At 38.2% G+C, this 20,963-nt stretch overlaps 1 protein-coding gene across 1 annotated transcript in view; it reads right to left on the bottom strand.

Annotated features, from left to right (window-relative positions):
* The window catches only part of Kdm7a (lysine demethylase 7A), a 66,415-nt gene that overhangs the window by 31,146 nt on the left and 14,306 nt on the right, over positions 1 to 20,963 (bottom strand). Inside the window, exons 2-6 of the mRNA XM_090333407.1 lie at positions 11,869 to 11,954; positions 6,878 to 6,995; positions 3,385 to 3,545; positions 795 to 936; positions 101 to 287 (exon numbers count right to left, since the gene is read on the bottom strand). Coding sequence (XP_090189533.1) covers positions 101 to 287; positions 795 to 936; positions 3,385 to 3,545; positions 6,878 to 6,995; positions 11,869 to 11,954 — 694 coding nt within the window. The remainder of the gene's footprint in view (positions 1 to 100; positions 288 to 794; positions 937 to 3,384; positions 3,546 to 6,877; positions 6,996 to 11,868; positions 11,955 to 20,963) is intronic.

Below are 20,963 nucleotides of genomic sequence, written 5' to 3' on the forward strand. Positions count from 1 at the left end.
AAACTTCCACCTTTACAAATGTTATTTACAGCACATGAACGTACCACCAGAAAATATGATGTACTTTTTGCCAAAAAGAGAACAAATATCCTAGTCTTACCCAGAGGACATGGTACCAGACTGAAGTCCCACCGAAGTCAATGTGGAAATCTGTGTAGCTGTCTTGAACTCCCATTAAGCAGTATTTCTGAACAAATGGCTTGGGAAACACTGAATCATCTGGCCAATAATTTTCAACCCAGGAAAGTTTTCTAGCTATATCAGGGACCTCCACCAATTCAGACATCCTTGAAAAAAAAATATCCAAAAAATACAAATTAAGATTTCTTTTTCCTTTCTTTTTTTTTTTTTTTTTGCCAGTCCTGGGCTTGAACCCAGGGCCTGGGTACTGTCGTTGACCTTCTTTTGCTCAAGGTTAACACTTTACCACTTTACCACTTGAGCCACAGCACCACTTCCGGCTATTTCTGCGTATGTGGTACTGAGGAATCGAACCCAGGGCTTCATGTATGCTAGACACTCTACCACTAAGCCACATTCCCATCCCAAATTAAGATTTCTTAAAATTGCTTTTCCCACATTAACCCAAATCAAGTATTAACTGCAGCTCAAAGTTAATAACAATGCTTAAAAAGTTAAACTAAATATTCTGAGCCTGCCAAAGAAAAATTTACAACATTGCTATCAGTAGACAGCTACAGAAGTCACAATTATATTTCTTACTAAAATAAGTAGATCATTAAACATTTATCTAAACCACAGAATGCTATACCAAAATGTTCAGAACTACTCACTTGGTATCTGAGAATTCAAGGCTGATCACATTTAACACTTTTGGTCTGTTAGGATTTGTGAAGTATTTAACATAATTGTGAAGAGTCATTTTGCTGTCTGCCTGTCTTGCCACATCAATGACATCTATCACTTTGTCACCACCTGCAGAGAAAAATTATAGTCTTATTGGGCTTAAGAGTTATATGTCAAGATATGCCCTAAACCAAAAACAACAAAAACATTTTTTGTTGTTGTTTGTTTGTTTTGCCAGTCCTGGGGCATAAACTCCGTGTATGGAGTACCGAGGAATTGAACTTGGGTCCTTGTGCATGCTAGGCAAGCACTCTTCCACTAGGCCAAACTCCCGGCCCCTAAACAAAAATAATTTGAAGATAATGCTTGTTTAGTATAATAAAGACAAGTATAAAACTGCACAGCTGCAAAACTAACACTGAGTACGAAAGTTTATATGGGAATAAAGTCTATTGTATATATCCGTGATTTATTGTATGCAGCTACAGTAACAAAAATACATTATATACTGGGATGTGAAAATTGTCAAGAAGTTTTCTAGGTTTCAATTACCTCATGCATAAAATGACAGGATAGCTTTTCCCTTTATATAATGTCTAAGATTCTAAGTATAACATCTAGAAGAACAGATCAGTCATCAAGGAATTAGTGAACAAGTGGTCAGGACAAATTATTCCCTCTCCTCTGGTAATTCTCCAAGACAAAATTAGTAGTTAATAAGTAAAACTCAGTTCACATTAGAGCCTGTCTGAAGGCCCCCACGCTGGGTTATTTCCTGTAAAACTGTAAGGTGATGATTACGGACAGCTGCATTACTACTCCAGGAGACAATTCTATGATGAATACAGAACAGGATGGAATTCAAAATATGCCAAATTGAAGTAGAAAGCAAATGTCACTTTCTTACTTAAATGTAACTTCATATAAGTTAATAATATTGTAGAGGGGAGAGGGAAAGTGGGAGAAAAGGTTGAGAAGGGGTAAAAATTTTCAAGATGTACTCAATACCTTACAAATAGAACTGTAATTCCTGTATACATCTTGATAAAATTTAAAGTAAAAAAATTGTAGATTATTTTATCTGTATGATGTAATATAATCCTGTTAATAGCATTTAATTTGAGGACTAATGGTAAAGAAGGAAAAAGAGACATAAGGTTAACTGAAAACCAAATTTTAAAAAATCAAAATGAAGGAAGGAAATGGAGAAAAAAACATGAGAAGGGGTAGCAATGTCTGTTAAGTAATGCATCTACTATCTGGCAAATATAATCTAATCCTTTATTAATTACAATAAAAATATATTTTAAAAATCAAAACAAAAAACTTATTTGGCAATTGTAGAAGGGGTGACATTGATCACAATGCATTGTAGTCAACTTTGCCAACTACAATGTTAGCTAACAAGCAATTTGGAATTTTTTTTTCCTGTTATTACACAGCCATTTACTTTACAGTGTTAACTATGCAAATGGATTTAGGTTAAGCCTCAGACTCATCCCATATTCTATCTCATATTCAAATTTAGCACAATATGAAGTCATGAGATTTAACTGGATTTCCTCAGTGAAACAATTATTAAGGAGAAATGTTAACCAATAATTCAATATCGCCTGTTCTGAGGACATAATGTATTATAATGGATATATAATTTTAAGGTAGTAGTGGGATCTAGTCACAAATGGCATCTAAATACAACCAGTTTTATTTAGAAAAATAATGAAGCCGGTTGCAGTGGCTCACACCTGTAATCCTAGATACTCAGGAGGCTGAGATCTGAGGGTCAAGGTTCAAAGTCAGCCCGGACACTAATGAGACTCTTATCTCCAGTTAACCACTAGAAAACTGGAAGTGGAGCTGAGGCTCTGGAGTAGAGCAGTAGCCTTGAACTAAAGAGCTGATGGACAGGGCTCAGGCCCAGAGTTCAAGCCCCATGACCCAGCAAGAAAAAAAGAAAAAAGAAAAATGTCAACAATATGGCAATCTGCTTTTTCACCTTCTTTTTCTTTTTTGTCTGTTGGTCATAAGGCTTCAACTCTGGGACAGGGTGCTATACCTGAGCTTTTTTTGCTCAAGGACGGTGCTCTACCACTTTGAATCACAGCTCCACTTCCAGTTTTCAGGTGGCTAACTGGAGATAAGAGTCTCATGGCTTTTTCTGCCCAAGCTGGCTTTGAACCACAATTCTCGGATCTCAATCCGAGTGGCTAGGATTACAGGCATAAGCTACCATGCCTGGCTTATGTATGCTATAGATAACCTAGAACCAATCCAGTTTTCCCATGTCTTTTGAGGTATCCACCTGCCCCTCAGTAATGGTTTGCCATAAGCAGATATCATATTTAATAACACCAAAGAAAGCAGCAGGATGAAGCTGATTAAACAAGAGAGGATAAACTGTTTGATTGCTTCTCTGACCCCTGAAGAGCCAAGAAAAACTTTCAGCAAAAGTGACATTGAGTTTTACTTTTCCTGACCCAGGAAGTAAAACTAAATTGACATTTCTTCCATTTTAACATTGTTAGAACATTGATTTTACCTTATTTTCCCAAGTTCTTAATGGAACCAAGTTCATACCTACGTAATGTTCCACATCCATCACAGAAAAAGCAGGTGGAGGGAGCCTGAGTCCCAGATCATCTAATTTAGGGACCATAATAGGGACATCAAATCCATGCTTTTCCAGGTATCTTTGTGTCAGCTGACTACCATGCATCTTTACAATGATTTCATCGGCACTGAGGAAAAAATAACAATGAAATGTCATTTTGTCGTTTTGCTTTAAAAAGTATTGTGGTAGGCAGAGGGTAAATAATACCAAAATACATTGTGCCTTTGTGTGGAAATAGCACAGAAATCTCATTAAAGGCAATTAAACGATAGGAGTTGGGGAAAAGGGAAAGAGAAAGCAATAAAAGAGACTGTTCTTATTGAAATGTAATATATGCACATGCAAAATACCAACAAAAAATACTACAATACTTTCAAATACTGCATAATTATCCATATCAGTGTCTCTAAACTTAATTTTCCTCTTAATAAATGTCTTCTTGCCAGGTGTCAGTGGCTTAGCTAAAGAGGCAGAATTGAGGAGGATTGCAATTCCATATCAGCCCAGGCAAAAAAAATTCACCACACCATCTCAACAGAAACAGCTGGCCTTGGTGGTATACTCCTATTACTCCAATTACCAAAAAGAATAAGTAGCAGGATGGCTGTCAAGGCTCCTGGCCAAAAAGCAAGACTACCTCAAAATTAGACATGTCAAATAAGCTCAAGGCTCTGAATTCAAACTGCAGTATCTCAAAAACAAAACAAAACAAAAAATCCTGAAACCCCTTTTGGCTATCCTAAAGTAAAATTCACAGACAGTATAATCTGTTTAAATCAAGACATGTTACTGAAAAATATATAAAAGGATCAAAGTCTAAATCTTTTTTTTTTTTTTTTTTTTTTTTGCCAGTAATAGGGCTTGAACTCAGGGCCTGGGCACTATTCCTGAGCTGCTTTTACTCAAGGCAAGTGCTCTACCACTTGAGCCACAGCACCCTTCCAGCTTTTTCCAGTACTGAGAAGTTGAACCCAGGGCTTCACACCTGGTAGGCAAGCTCTCTACCACTAAGCCACCTTGCTAGCCCTACAATTTTGAGACTAAGAGAATAAGAATGAAGATTTTAGCACAACAAAAATCATGTGGTCTAGAGCGAATCATGTTGAGTGAGACAAGTCAAGACCTAAGGAACAAAAGGCACATGGTATCCTTAATATGTGGCTATTAGATCCAAAGAGTACAAGAGTGAGGACTCAATATTTGCATACCCAATGCTATGGACATGGTAATGGAAATATAAACATAACTATACAGACATAAAAATCTATGACTCTATAGACATAATGTTTTATTTCATAAACTAGTATGTACCTATGACATACAAACCCTTAGCCTAATTTTGATTAAGTTCTAAAAACTAAATGCCAGTGATTGTATATAGATTCCCTCCTTGAACACTTGTTTGTTAAACATCATTTGAAATATGATGTAAAAATCAATGTTAATAAATTCTTTAATTAAAAAAATGGTGCTCAGGAAAAAAAAATTATGTGGAAACAGTATTTTACTAAATTTCCTATTTCTTAGCAGAACTGAGGGAGCCAAAATGGACATTTATCCTTTTATGTTTCTATGGAAAACACTAAAGAAGTGGAGAATAGATAAAAATTCTAAAGATTGAGGAAAAATAGCTGGGAATTTTCATTCCAGGATCTTAAAAAAAAATCTGTAATAAGCCAAGTGTGATCCTGTGATTTATATTTAAATTGTGCTTTTTAACATCCAATGTTCTAATTTCATATAAAAGCCTATCAAGTACTATCACTTTAAAGAGATGTCAGACACTGAGTAGGAAATGATATAAATTAGCATGATTAAATGCTTTCTAATGCTTTTGACTCTCTTTGAGACATAGACAATTCAAATATATTCTATTATTTTTAGAAATTAAAAGCCTTAGTCCCGCTGCATCAGAGACTAGGCAATAGTTCTGAATGCTTCTGGTGTTGAAGCAGGGCATGGACAGTTAAATAAGGTGAGAAAACAAAGTTGGAAAATAGGAGAATTAAGGAAACCTGAGGAGAAGCATGAGGTAGGGTGGAGGTACCCTTTTAAAAGAAACCAAACATAAGCCAGGCATAGTGGCTCATGCCTGTAATCCTAGCTACTCAGGAGGCTGAGAACTGAGGATCAAGGTTCAAAGCCAACCTGAACTGAAACTCTTATGTCCAATTAACCACTAGAAAGGTGGCAGTGATGCTGTGGCTCAAGGGGTAGGACAGTAGCCTTGAGCTAAAGAGCTCAGGAACAGCACCAAAGCCAGGGGTAGGGCAGTAACCTTGAGCAAAAGAGGTGAGGGATAGCGCCCAGGCCCAAAGTTCAGGCCCCAGAACTGACCAAAGAAAAGAAACCAAACATAGAGAACCACCACTACAATTAACGTATTTCAAAGTTTTGGATTTGTGATCCAAAATTAAGAGTAATATTTTTATATGTTGATCTAAATGCATATACATATAGCAAAATTTCCAAGAAAGTATATTTTTTTTTGGAGGGTGGTCATGGGACTTGAACTCTGGGCCTGGGCACTGTCCCTGAGCTCTTCAGCTCAAGGCTACCACCCTACCCCTTGAGCTACAGCTCCACTTTCCATTTTCTAGTGATAGATTGGCGATAAGAGTCTCTTGGGCTGGCTTTGAACTGCAATCCTCAGATGTCAGCCTCCTGAGTAGCTAGGATCACAGGCATGAGCCACCACGCCCAGCTACTTATTTTTATTACTTACAAGGCACTATTTCTTCTTATTCTATTTCATTAAGGAAAAAAAGAAGGCTGGGAATGTGGCTAGTACAGTGCTTGCCTAATATGCATTAAGCCCTAGGCTCAATTCCTCAGTACCATATAAACAGATAAGCTGGAAGTGGCTCCAGCTTTAAGCAAAAGAAGCTCACAGACAGTGCCCAGGTCCTAAGTTCAAGCCCCAGGACTGGCAAAATAAGCAAGCAAACAAAAGAGGAGGAGGGTGGGGAAGAGGGAGGGAGGAAGGTAAGAAAAAGAAAAGCCAATTGAGAACAATATGTTACAGTCTGAAGTTCAAAAGCTCTGCTTTAAGCCAGGTAACAGTGGATTTAGCCCGTAATCTTACTTAGGAAGATCTGAGGATTATGTTCAATGCCAGCCCTAGCAAGAAAGTCAGACTTTTATCTTTCCAGTTAACCACTGAAAAGCCCAAAAGTGGAGTTGTGGCTTAAGTGGTAGAGAGTTAGCCAGTCTTGTACAGAAAAATCAGGGACAACATTTAGAGGCTGGGTTCAAGCCCCAGGACTAGCACAAAAGGTAAGGAGAGGGAGAGGGAAGAAAGTCAGGGGAGGAAAAGGGAGAAGAGGGAAAAAGAAAAAGAAGGAAGAGGGAGAAACAAAAGGGGGAAAGGAAATAAGCAAAAGAATCAAAGAAAGAACACTGCTTTACATGATGCCATTTTATCAGACAACATTATATGTTATTAATACGTTTTCATACCTTGGGAAGACTCGAGAACGTAGCTCCTTAACAAAAGTCCTGGTTCCAGCTTGCACTGGTTTGGAACCATCATCAGTTTCTGTGTAGTCATGCCTGTGCCAGTTCCTCCGTTTTTTCACTGAATTTTTAGTGAAAAAAATTTTTTAGAAAAAAAAAATTTAGTAACTGGTGATGCTATGCACTTTCTAATCAATGTAATCTACATAATCAACTGTAAGTACAATAATAACACAGGTTTTAATGCATTTCCAGGCCATTAAAGTAAATTTTACTTAATCTAATGCTGCAATTATAGACAATTAACTGTGGATTTTTTAAGCCTACTTCTTACTTCAAAATAATTCAAAAATTAAATCAAAGAATTAAGAGTCAGAAGATGAAACCTTTTGTAATACAGCAAAAGAATAAAATATATAAGCAGTTTATAACATTTCCAAATTATTTGAAATTATGATTTTCACTAGAACATTAGGTCATAATATGGTTACCCAGATCATCCAAATTATCCTCTCAGGATAGGACCTTTTTATCCCACATCAGAAATCTAACAGCATAATTCCATTCTTTTTTTACACAAAATTTACTCCCAAAATAAGCATGTTCAACCAGGTGCCAGTAGTTCATGCCTGCAATCCTCAGGAGGCTAAGGTCTGAGTATCAAAGGTTCAAAGCCAGCCTGGGCACAAAAGTCCTTGAGATGCTTATCTCCAATAACCACCAGAAACCCAGAAGTGGCAGAAGTGGCACTGTGGCTCAAGTGGTAGAGCTGAAATACTCAGAGACAGCGATCAGACCCAAAGTTCAAGTCCTACAAGCGACCAAAAAAACAGCATGTTCACATTGACACAGAGAACAATGTACTGAGTCCTTTTTTTTTTTTTTGTCAGTCCTGGGCTTGAGCTCAGGGCCTGAGATTGTCCTTGGGTTTTCTCAAGGCTAGAGCTCTACCACTTGAGCCTCAGCACCACTTCCAGCTTTTTTCTATGTATGTGGTACCGAGGAATCGAACCCCGGTCTTCATGCATGCTAGGCAAGCACTTTAACCACTAGGCCAAACTCCCAGCCCCTGTACTGAGTCTTAAAGCAAGAAGACTATGATGACAAAATAAATAACTTCCTGGTTAGTTTCAGTGCTAAGATCCTATGATTCTACAACTCTAAGAGCTCTTATCTTTAGTCACAACAATCAAAATGAAAAGCCTTGAATCTGATTCCTAGTTCATTCATCAGCTTCACCTATAACCTTGCAGAGGGCATTTGGCACTTGGCACCTCTAGGTACCTCTCTACCCATATCCAGGTGTGCCATCTAGAGCTCTTTTATACAATATCAATCTAAGATTTTAAGATTTTAGATTGGTTGGTATGTTTGCTACCTTGTTTTAGAGTCTCACTATGTAGCACAGACTGGAATTCACAATCTTCTGTTTCTACTTCAAGAGTAAATTTTAGATTTAAATCTTTTTTTTGAAACTTGAAAATCACTCTTCAGCCTAAATACTCTCAGGATTCTGGTTTTCTGTACTGATGTCTGTAATTTATTTAGACTCTTATCTTCAATTAACCATCAGAAAAACTGGAAGTGGCCCTGTGGCTCAAAGTGGTAGAGCACTAGCGAGCCAAAGAACCCAGGGACAGAAACCAGGCCCAGAGTTCAAACCCCACAACCCACTAAGAAAAAAAATCAGGATCACAAAGGAATCTCCTTGAGAAATTCCATTAAGAAATTGTATATTGCGGGCCGGGAGTTTGGCCTAGTGGTTAAAGTGCTTGCCTAGCATGCATGAAGACCCGGGTTCGATTCCTCGGTACCACATACATAGAAAAAAACCAGAAGTGGTGCTGAGGCTCAAGTGGTAGAGCTCTAGCCTTGAGAAAGTCCAAGGACAGTGCTCAGGCCCTGAGCTCAAGCCCAGGACTGGCAAAAAAAAAAAAAGAAATTGTATATTGCCACGTGGTTCATGCCTGTAATCCTAGCTACTCAGACGGCTGAAATCTGAGGATCAAGGTTCAAAGCCAGCCCAGGCACAAAAGAACCTGAGACTCTTATCTCCAATTAACCCCTTGAAAATGGGAAGTGGGGCTTGGCTCAAGGGTAGGTTGGTAGCCTTGAGCTGAAGAGCTCAGGGACAGTGCACAGGCTGAATTCATGCCCCATGACCCATCAAAAAAAAAAAAAAAGAAATTTTATATTTTTTATCATTGAAAACAATTCCTAAAACTGAAGGGCAAGTTTTTTGCACTATGTAAAAATATACAACTATTTTATTTTCAAATGAGATCACATATTTATTCTGCATTTTTTTGTATTATAAGTTTTTCTTCTTTATTAAGCATTCAAAAGTAATTTAAAGGCAGCCTAGAACTATATGTACTATAATTAATTTTTATTCTGAAGAACTTAATCCATTCTCAATTTTCTTTAATGTTATGATTAATATTGATATATGTATATACATATTAATCTATTTCCCTGTCAAGATAAAATTTCTAGAAATGCCAGAAGGTAATTCACCACTTTTAAGATAGTATACTGTCTCCAGGAAAGTGGGAGTAAGTCAAATTTCTGCCAGTACTATACCGGTAGTCTACCAGTCTACTAGCTTGAGGTCTTGCAATAATGTGCATCATCATTAAAAAAAATAATAATCCTAACTACTCATGAGGCTGAGATCTAAAGACCTTGGTTCGAAGCCAACCTGAGCAAGAAAATGGGTGACACGCTATTCCAAAAAAGCCAGAAGTGGAGCTGTGCTCAAGTGGTAGAACACTACTAGCCTTGAGAAAGCCCAAGGACAGTGCTCAGGCCTTGAGTACAAGTCCCAGAGAAAAAGCATACACAGGCTTTCAGCTACAATAACCATTTATATTGTTAAGGAAATGACTTTAGGATTCAATAGCTATCAGGTTAAATATAGCTTTGCAAAACAGCTACATTCTTAGATAATTTTTCTCATATATTAAGTTGCTTCAAGTTTCAAAAGAAAAATATAAATACTTAGATATCCACAGCACCCATCTTATAATAAACTGCCAGTTATTATGGTCTTTAAATGTGCTGACATGTAGCAGTTTAACAGAAAGTATGATACACCTGATTTGGTCAACATGCTTTAAAAAAAAACAACCCACAAAATCAGTCATAGCTAACTAAATTCATAAGGGAAATAGAGCAATGAAGGAATATTTTAGTAATGATCATAAGAAAAGAAGCAAAAAGTTCTGTTTGTGTTACATGTCACACAACTAAGCAAGCGAGATAGTTTCTGGGTTTTGTTTTGTGTTGTTTTGTCGGTTGTGGGGCTTGAACTCTGGGCCTGGGAACTGTTCCTGAGCTCTTCAGCTCAAGGCTACCACCCTACCCCTGGAGCCACATCGCCACTTCCAGTTTTCTAGTGGTTAATTGCAGATAAGAATCTCACAGACTTTAGTACCCTGGCTTTGAACCGTGATTCTCAGATCTCAGCCTCCTGAGCAGTGAGAATTACATATGTGAGCCATCGTGCCCAGCAAGATAAAGTTGTTAAAAGGTAAAATTGTATAAGGAAAATAGAATACCATCTCACATACATTCTTCTGCCTCTTAGCAAGTTAAGGTTTCATATAAGTTTAAGTACAATTTCAATTCAAATTATTTCATTCGGGAATTATATCTGAATTCTCTAAGACCGAATATTTGGATACTTCATAATCCAAAGCCTTTTTTAAAATATTTTCTCCTGGGCCAGGAGTTTGGCCTAGTGGTAGAGTGCTTGCCTAGCATTCATGAAAACCCAGGTTCGATTCCCCAGTACCACATACATAGAAAGAGCCAGAACTATTTCTTTTCTCTTTTGTTGCCCTTTAGTTAATCTCATATTACTACAGTATCTGACTTTGTTACCTGGTATATTATATATACGTTTATTTACTTGAAATAGGAAAGGGAAGGGGGGAACAAGATGATTGAGAGGGGGTGAGAGGAGGGAAATAGGGACAAAAACATGAGAAAGGATATATCAATGTGTGAGAAGTAATGCACCTACTACCTGGCAAGTATAGCTGTAACCCCTCTGTACATTAAAACAACAACAACAAAAAAAGGTTAATGGAACCATCACAAATAAATTGCCTATATTTAACTCAAAAAAGAAAGAAAGAAAGAAAGAAAGAAAGAAAGAAAGAAAGAAAGAAAGAAAAAAGAAAAAGCCAGAAGTGGTGCTGTGGCCCAAGTGGCACAGCCCTTGCCTTAACCAAGTCCAAGGACAGTACTCAGGCCCTGAGTTCAAGCACCAGGTCTGGCAAAAATACATTTTTTTCCTCTAAATTTTGTACAATTAATATTCCAGTTTCTCCCTCAGAAACATCTGGGAAAAAAAAAACACTAAAAGTACTCATTTCTTAAATAAATAAATAAATAAATGTATGTACTCATTTCTTTATGGTGCTGGTATACATCAAGGGATGCAGGAGGCTTCCCTGCCTTTGCTTTGGCCTCCTCAAGAGAAATGTGATCACACACCTAATTGGCCTATATTCCATCTCTCTATATATCTCTGTGAACATCAGCAGCAGAGTTTGAAGCAAAGAAATGGGCTAAGGACTCAACGTAACAAACAAATTAAAAAAATATAAATAATATTCTAGCCTATCAACACCCTAATTTCTTTCTAAAAATGTAACACATATGTTCATGAGTCAAATCTTATAAGTACTGTGCGCTAACCGATTGCGCCACTGGAGCTCCTTCATGAGTCAAATCTTAACAACACTACCTTGAGAAATTTTGGGAAAAGATAAAAACAGCCAGTAAGTTTCCAGAACCAGGAATTTTTACTTTATTATGCTTCCCAAATTGAAAGCTTTGAAAATATGTAATTGTTTCAAAGTTATACACTAGCAGATAAATTTCATTTATTGAATAAGTTATTCCATCATTCAGACAAAACATGCACACTAAGTTTCCTCAGTGAAATCTCTATAGGAATAGAGTATCATACACGTAGGACTTACTCAAGGAGGAGCCATGCAGAATTGCACAGTTGGGACAGTGATACAGGTCAATGTCAACAGCATGATGTTCTTCTACTCCAACACAGCTAAAAAAATAAAGGCAATGAAGTAATTAAATCGAAGATCCTTTCTCAACTATAATACAATATCTGGAACTGATCTAAGAAATGTTCAACAACCTTATCAGCAAATTTTGTACCATACAAAACCATAAGCAATAATAAATTTTATTCTCATCTCTATATACAAATATTTACAGGAAAGACTATGCCCAAATATATGTGAAGTAATTCACACCAGCAACAGAGACACTAGAAATAATGCAAGTGTAAGCCGTAAAACCCTAAACCCACCATGTAAATGTCATATTTTATGGGTTTGATATCAATAAGATTAGTTTAAAGATAAACCATAATAAAAGTATAAATAATATTTTGAGCTGAACAACGTTGAAAATACTACATAACAAAATCTGTGGGACAGGATACAGAATTTGCAAAAATGTAAGTATATCACATTAGATAAATGAACTGAAAAAGGAAAGGCTGAGCTTAATAAACTAAGTCTATACCACAAGAAGTTACAAAAAGAGTAGGTACAATCCAGTCGCTGTGGCTCAGGCCTGTAATCCTAGCTACTCAGGAGGCTGAGATCTGAGGATCAAGGTTCAAAGCCAGCCTGGGCACAAAAGGACCTGAGACTCTTTTGTTTGTTTGTTTGTTTTTGTTTTTGTTTTTTTGCCAGTCCTGGGCTTGAACTCAGGGCCTGAGCACTGTCCTTGGACTTTCTCAAGGCTAGAGCTCTACCACTTGAGCCTCAGCACCACTTCCGGCTTTTTTCTATGTGGTACCGAGGAATCGAACCCGGGTCTTCGTTCATGCTAGGCAAACACTTTAACCACTAGGCCAAACTCCCAGCCCAGGACCTGAGACTCTTATAGCCAATTAACCTCTAGAAAATGGGAAGCGGTAAAAATAAATAAATGAATGAATGAATGAATGGAAAAAAAGAAAAGAAAATGGGAAGTGGGACTTGGCTTGGGGGTAGGTAGTAGCCTTGAGCTAAAGAGCTCAGGGACAGTACCCAAGCCAAGTTCAAGCCCCATGACCCACAAAAAAAAAAAAAAAAAAGGTACAAATGAACCTTTAAAACAGAAACAGAATGGCTGGTGGCACTGGTGGCTCACACCTGTAATCCTAGCTACTCAAGAGGCTGAGATCAGATGATCATGGTTTAAAAGCAAGCCTGGGCAGGCAAGTCTAGGAGACTCTTATCTGTACTAAACTACATACATACATACATACATACATACATACATACATACATACATACATACATGAATAAATAAGGAAATAATGTCAGAAGTGGAGCTATTGCTCAAGTAGTAGAATGCTAACTTGGTGAGGTTCTTGAACATTTCTTAGGCCCTGAGTTCAAGCCCCAGGATCAACACAAAACAGAAACAGAAACAAATGAGACTGGAAATATGCTTGCCCAGCATTCAGAAAGCCCTGAGTTCAAATCCTCAGAAACACATTAAGAGAAAAAGCAGGAAGTAGGACCATGGTTCAACTGGTAGAATGCAGCCTTGCACAAACAAAGCTCAGGAACAGTGCCCAGGCCCTGAATTCAAGCCCCAGGACTGGCAAAAAAGAAAAAGTTTCTACACAACAGAGGACAATTACCTAAACTAGAAAGGTAGCCAAAGACTGGGAGAAAATCTTTATCAACAATACAAGGCCTAATATTCAAAGTATACAAGGAGCTCGAGAAATTAACAAAATAAACCAATCAATAAATGGGCAAAGGACCTAAACCTGAACTGAGCTAAGCCATCTCTGAATATCTAAGCAACATGAGTTAGAGTGAACTTTCCAATTAGCCAAAAACACCTTGTAAAACTTGGCTAAAAGAGGCATGAGTTCCTCTCTCCATCTTCTGCTCTTCTCTCATACCCCCACCCTACATAATCTATTTTACTCAAATGTCAGTGATGTCTTCAGGTTTAGTCCATTTCTCAAGAACACTTACAGCTACACAATTATTTTGAAGTTTCACTTTGGTAAATCAGTAAAATTTGATAAACTGTATAGACAGATCAGTCAATTGTATAAACAAATCTAAAAATGTCCATTTAAAATACTCATACTTCCAGCACTAGTGGCTGATGCTCATAATCCAAGCTACTCAAGAGGATGAGATCTGAGGATCAAAACCAGCCTAGGCAGAAAAATCTGTGAGAGTATTAATCTTCAATTAACCGGTAAAAAGCTGGAAGTGTGGCTCAACTGGGAAAGTACCAGCTTTGAGCAAAGAAGCCAAGCAAAAGCTCAAGACTGAGTTCAAGCACTAATACTGGCTTAAAGTCTGGTATAAAGTCTTAAGTCTCTTCTCTTCCTCATTTCATTATAAAACTACTCTTTGTAAATAAACTCAACACTTAAATGTTTATTAGACCACTGTGGGAATGAGGGCAGGGTGAGCTATGTGGTGACAATGTGACCTTTGCTGAATAGCTTTCATCTAAAGAACAACCTCACTGCCATTTGGTGAGTAGAACAGTGCAACTTTAACACTTTCGACTGTCTTGATCTTCCAAAATTGTTGCTTAGCTGGCTTTTTTTTTTGACACCTGATGATAACAGAACTGATGAGTAATCAGAATTCCCTAGGGTCTGCCAAGCACTCTTTTTCCTCTTGGATAATACTTCCTTTTAGTCTCTGCTCTTGGTGCTAAAAGAGTGGGTGGTCAAATTCTTTAAGGTCAGTGGAACTCATCTAATATTCCCTTGTTACAAACTCTCCCCATTTTTCAGCAAGCAATCTTTCCCTACCTTGTCTTCAAAACCTAGAACATATTTTTCCTCTTTGGTGAAATCTCACTTGTGCACCACTCATCTGGTATAATACTGAGCTATTTTTATAGCTCAATTTTTCCTGAATTGTGCTGACTTCTTTCAGTACATGATGATCTCAGAAAGAAAAAAAAATCCTGTTCATTATTAATTTGCTATAACCTTACCCAAAAATCAGAAGTCATTTCAGACTGAAACCCTAAGAACTCTATATAGATTCCTACTTAAGGTAAAATGGGAAAGATCCTTCAACATGTAAATAAAAAATTTCTCACCTTTCTTTTAGGACTGAAGGCCATTTCAGTCTTAATAAAAATCAGTTGAGGCCCATACAAAATTAATATATGCAGGTGACCACAGGCAGACACTGAGCTTATTAGAGATTATGAGAAGCATACATGTCTGTCTGTCCATGTACCAAATTATTCCATATGGTTCATGGACCAAAGGTTCTCCATCAACTGTATGACAGAAGGCTGTAGTAATTAAATTGAATCATCTTAATTTTGGGTTTAGGCTACAGATGGTGACACATGCCAGTACTCGCAGGCTGAAGCACAAGGATCACTGGATTTGCATATGTACAAAAAGTTGACTTTGCATATGATGTAAGGCCTATTATGCATATGTACAAAAAGCTGACTTTGCATGATGTAAGGCCTATTAAAAGTGTGCAAGGCTGGGTGGTGGTGACTCATACCTGTAATTCTAGCTATTCGGAAGAGTGAGATATGAGGATCATGGTTCAAAGCCAACCTGGGGCAGGAAAAGTCCTTGAAACTCTTATTTCCACAAAAAAAGAGAGAAACAGAGCTGTGGTTCCAGTGGTAGAACGCTAGCCTTCAGCAAAAGTACCCAAGCCCTTAGTTCAAACCCCAGTACTGACACAAACATACACAACAAAGAAGTGTGTCCAGAAACATAACATATCGAAGAAAGGCTAGATAAATGAGATTGCATTAAAGTGAAAAATTTCTTCAAGGCAAAGGACAAAACTAGCAGGATAAAGAAAAAGCCAAGAAGATCTTTACTAGCTATATATCAGAAAAGGACCTCATATCTAAGATATACTTAGAGATCGAAAAAATTAAACCCCACAAAAACAAATCTTCAAAGTAACAACCCCATTAATAAGTGGTCTAAAGACTTCTCAAAGGAGAAGTAAAAATGGTCAATAGACACATGCAGAGATGTTCAACATCTCTGGCTATAGAAGAAATGCAAATTTAAATAACACTGAGATTACATCTCACCCCAGTCAGAAAGGCCATAATCAAGAAAAGTAGTAATAACAGATGCTGGCAGGGAAGTAGCCAAAAGAGAACACTACTACATTGCTGGTGGGAATGTAAACTTGTTCAACCACTCTGGAAAGCAGTACAGAGGTTCCTCGGATACTAAGCATAGAGATTCCCTATGATTCACCAATCCCACTCCTGAGCATTTACCCAAATGATCATAAACCAGCTCACACTAGTGCTACCAGCACAACTATCATCATTGCAGGGGGGGGGAGACGGAGACAAGGAGTGTAGCCTAGTAGTAGAATGATTGCCTAGCATGAACAAAGTTCCATTCCTTGGTACCACATACACAGAAAAACAAAAAAAGCCAGAAGTGATGCTGTGGCTAAAGTGGTAGAGGACTAGCCTTGAGAAATCCGAAGGACAGTATCCTGTTCAAGCCCCAGGGCTGGCCAAAAACAAAAGACAAGGAATCAACTCAGATGCCCCTTGGTGGATGAATGGATCAAGAAATTGTGGTATAAATACACAATCGAATTCTATGCTTCCACCAGAAAGAATGACACTGCACTACTTGTAAGGAAATAGGAAAGATTTGGAAAAAGTATTATATTAAGTGAAATAAGCCAAACCTAAAAAAACATAGGCTGCATGGATTCCCTCATTTGTAGTAACTAGAATATATCTACAAATGTACAAGTTACCAAGACGTGAGAAAGGGTATCAATGTTTGTGAAGTAATGCACCCTCTATCTTGTGAATATAATGTAACCTTTCTATTAATTACAATAAAAATATATGAAAAACAAAACAAAAAATATATAAAAAAACAATAAAAATGTACAAGTTAATCTAATGGATAATAAAAGACAATTAACTTGAACATGATTATTTAACAGCACTTTAAGTATTGTACAATGAAAACAAAGGAAGATATTCATAGGAGAGGATCACAATGGCTCAACAGCTATGTGAATATGACCATATAAAATGATGCTTATCAAAGTGAACCCCAGTGGCCTAGTGGTAGAGTGCTTGCCTAGCATGCATGAAGTCCCGGATTCAATTCCTTGGTACCACACGCACAGAAAAGACCAGAAGTGGTGCTGTGAAATGGTAGAGCTCTAGCCTTGAGAAAGCCCAAGGACAGTGTGCAGGCCCTGAGTTCAAGCCCCAGGACTGGCAAAAAAAAAAAAAAAACACACACACACACACAAAAACAAAATCAAAGTGAACCCCAATGCCAAAACTGGTGGCTCACTCCAGTAACCCTAGCTACTCAGGAGGCTGAGATCTGCAGATAATAGGGTGCCTAGCATTCACAAAGCCCTGAGTTCAATTCCTCAGTACTGCATACACAGAAAAAGCCGGAAGTGGCACTGTGGCTCAAGTGGCAGAGCACTAGCCTTGAGCAAAAGAAGCTCAGGGACAGTGCCCAGGCTCTGAGTTCAAGCCCCAGGATGGGGGAAAAAAAAAAAAGACTGAAATACAAAATATATATTAGGAAATCACACAAAATTTCTACACTGTAGCTGGGCACCAGAGGCTCACACTCATTATCCTAGCTATTCGGAAGTTGATATGTGAGGACCAGAGTTCAAAGCCAGCTCAGGACGAAAAGTTCTTATCTCCAACTTAAGCTTCTTATCTCCAACTAACCACCAAAAGCCATAAATAGAGCTGTGGTTCAAGTGGTAGAATGCCAGCCATGAGCAAAAAAACTAAGGGACAGATTCCAGACCCTGAGGTTCAAGCCCTAGTACCCGCATATACATACACATAAAAGAGATAATCAAAAGGTGAAATTTTGTGTGATAATTCAGAAACATCATTTTCCAAATAGAGGTTATATTCAATGAGACGTCAATTCTAACTTTGCTACATTAGAATTATCAGAAATTATCAGATTTAAAAAAGAATTCTGAGATAAATGCAACTTAGAGCTCTAAAAAAAATCATAAATCTGCATAGTATATGAAGATAAATAAAAAAGAATCACCATGCTTTATTTTTCCTGTCTTTTGATAAACAGTGCCTTTAGAACTTAAATTTCAAAGTACCATTACAAATGAAAACAAGTTTCAAATAGTGCCAGCCTTGATTAGCCTCACTGGCTATGTCCCTGAGTTTTTTGTTTGTTTGTTTGTTTGTTTTTGCTTAATCCCCAATTAGAAACATGCAGCAATTCAGAAAGAGGAAAGAGAGCTGGGCTTGGGGGCATGGTGGCTCATGCCTGTGATTCTAGCTACCCAGGAGGCTGAGATCTGAGGATTAAGGTTCAAAGCCAGCCCAGGCAAAAGCAATTCAGAAAGAGGATAGAGAGTCAGGCACAGTGGCTCATGTCTGGGATCCTAACTACTAAGGAGGCTGAGATTTGAAGATTGAAGTTCAAAGCCAGCCCGAGCACAAAAGTCCCAACTAACCACCAGAAAACAGAAAGTGGCACAGTGGCTCAAAGTAGTAAAGCACTAGACTTGAGCTGAAGAGCTCAGGGACAGAGTAGAGTTCAAGGTCTATAACCACTACCACCAACAAGAAGACATTCAAAGGCCAGGAGTTTGGCCTAGTGGTGGAGTGTTTGCCTAGCATGCATGAAGACCCAGGTTCAAAAAGCTGGAAGTAGCACTGTGGCTCAAAAGGGTAGAGCTCTAGCCTTGAGAAAGCCCATGGAAAGTGCTCAGGCCCTGAGTTCAGGCCCCAGGACTGGCAGAAAAAAAAAAAAATCCAAGTTCACCAAACATGAAGCTAAACATACACACATGGGTGTGTATACATACTGTATGACTGTTAAGTAGAGATGGGAAAAAGAAAAAAGAAAAAACTAGCTGAACAGAGGTCCAGTTAAATTATGATAAAACCACAGACTGGATTTCTATGCAGCTTAATTTCCAATGAAGGAAATACATGTACAGGCTGGTATGTAAAGCTCTAGACCTCCTGTATATTTCGATAAATGAAAGGTACCGAACCAGGTATAGTAATGACCCTTTCCTCCTAGACAGAAACTCAGATTTTTACCTATCTGGACACGGGTGGCTCCTACCTGAATTGCTAGGTACTCAGGACATGAAAATCGGAGGACTGGGGTTTGAAGCCACCTGGACAGGAAAGTCCATGGCTTTTTTTTTTTTTTAATTTAAATTTTAGTGTAAAGGTGATGTACAAAAGGATTACAGGTATGTAAGTAAGAAAATGAGAACATTTGCTTTATTATTTTTTACCAGTCCTAGGCTTGAACTCAGGGCCTGAACACTGTCCTTGGGCTTCCTCAAGGCTAGTATGCTACCACTTAAGCCACAGCGCCACTTCTGGCTTTTTCTGTCCATGTGGTACGGAAGAATTGAACCCAGGGCTTCATGCATGCTAGGCAAGCACTCTACCACTAGGCCACACTCCTGGCCCAATGAGTACATTTTCTTTTTTTTTCTGGCAGTCATGAGGCTTGATCTCATGGGGCTTGATCTCTAGGCCGTGCTATCCCTGAGCTCTTCAGCTCAAAGCTCCCACCCTAGCCTTGAGCCAAGCCCCACTTCCCATTTTCTAAAGGTTAATTGGAGATATGAGTCTCAGGTCCTTTTGTGCCCGGGCTAGTTTTGAACCTTGATTCTCAGATCTCAGGCTCTAAGTAGCTAGGATTACAGGTGTGAGCCACCATGCCTGGCTAATGAGTATCACTGCTGAATTGGTTCCCACCATTTCTGTGAATCCTCTTCCCTTCCCCAAATCAAATTAACAGGGAATAAACCAATGGAAAGAAAAAAAAATAACTGCAAACAGTACAATAAAGAAACCACTCATTTCCATTTCTTGGGATTCATTTAGATAAGCATCATTTTATATGGTCATATGCACATAGCTATTGAGCTATTGTGAGACTCTTACCTCCAATCATCTATTCAGAAAAAGCTAGAAGTGGTGCTTGTGGCAAGTGGTAGAGCACTAGCCTTAAGCACAGGAGGCTCAGGGACAGCCCCCAGGCCCTGACTTCAAGCCCCAGGACCAGCATTTAAACAACAAAAGAACACTTTACCTGTTTTTTTTAACTATTGGAGAAAGGAACCATGGGAAAAGGACAGGATCTTTTCACACTTTCCAGTTTTCTCTATTTTGTTTAAATTCTTCAAAACAAGGTGTTTTGGCTTTGTCTTTCTTTGGTTTGTGCTCTGACTTCTCCCATCTTCACCCTATCCCCACCTATGTTAGACAGGCACTCTACCAGTGAATTATATACACTCCTAAACCTTGTATTCTGCTCTGTTTTGTTTTGAGTCAGAGGTCCCAATATGTTGCCTAGGCAGGCCTTGAACTCTTGGGTTCAAGCAATCTCTGAAGTAACAGGACTACAGGTACACACTACCGTGCCAGGTATTTTTTGTTTTGTTTTTTAATTACTTTAATGACAGGTTACGATCAAAGGAGATATGAGCCCTTTTTCTATATTCCTTTTTGTTAACAATAATAAGTATAACTAATAGAGGATACTACTGAGACCATTTAAAAAGACTTAATAAGGGGGAAAAGATAAGCATTTAATTTGACCTATATATAAACTATACAACAAAAACTTTCTCCTTATGGAAGTACTATAACTAACAAGGAATTTTGTAAGTAAGACATCAGTTTGCAACCACTAATAAGTGATGGATATTAGCACTGATCCACACTTGGAAACATGACACAGCCAGATATTATACTCCTGAAAGAAGACTACTCCACCTATGTAAAAATACTGGGGAGGGGAGGAGGAGGCTAGCTGCTGGTGGTGCACACTAGTCAGGAAGGTGAGGTCTGAGGGTCCAGGTTGGATGTCAGCATGGGCAGACAAATCTAACAGCTCCGAGTGGAAAAACCAGGAGTGCAGAAAATCTAATTTACAATAATAGTAAGATTAAATACTTATAAATGTAAGAAATGAACAAATTCTATACAAATAAAAATTTAAGTACCTTAAAACACAAAAGATTGTTGATATTTTCCTGTTGTTGGAGCGACTGAC

The sequence above is a fragment of the Megascapheus bottae genome, chromosome 5 (genome assembly GCF_031878675.1).
Source record: "Megascapheus bottae isolate mThoBot1 chromosome 5, mThoBot2.hap1, whole genome shotgun sequence".
Classification (NCBI taxonomy): domain Eukaryota; kingdom Metazoa; phylum Chordata; class Mammalia; order Rodentia; family Geomyidae; genus Megascapheus; species Megascapheus bottae.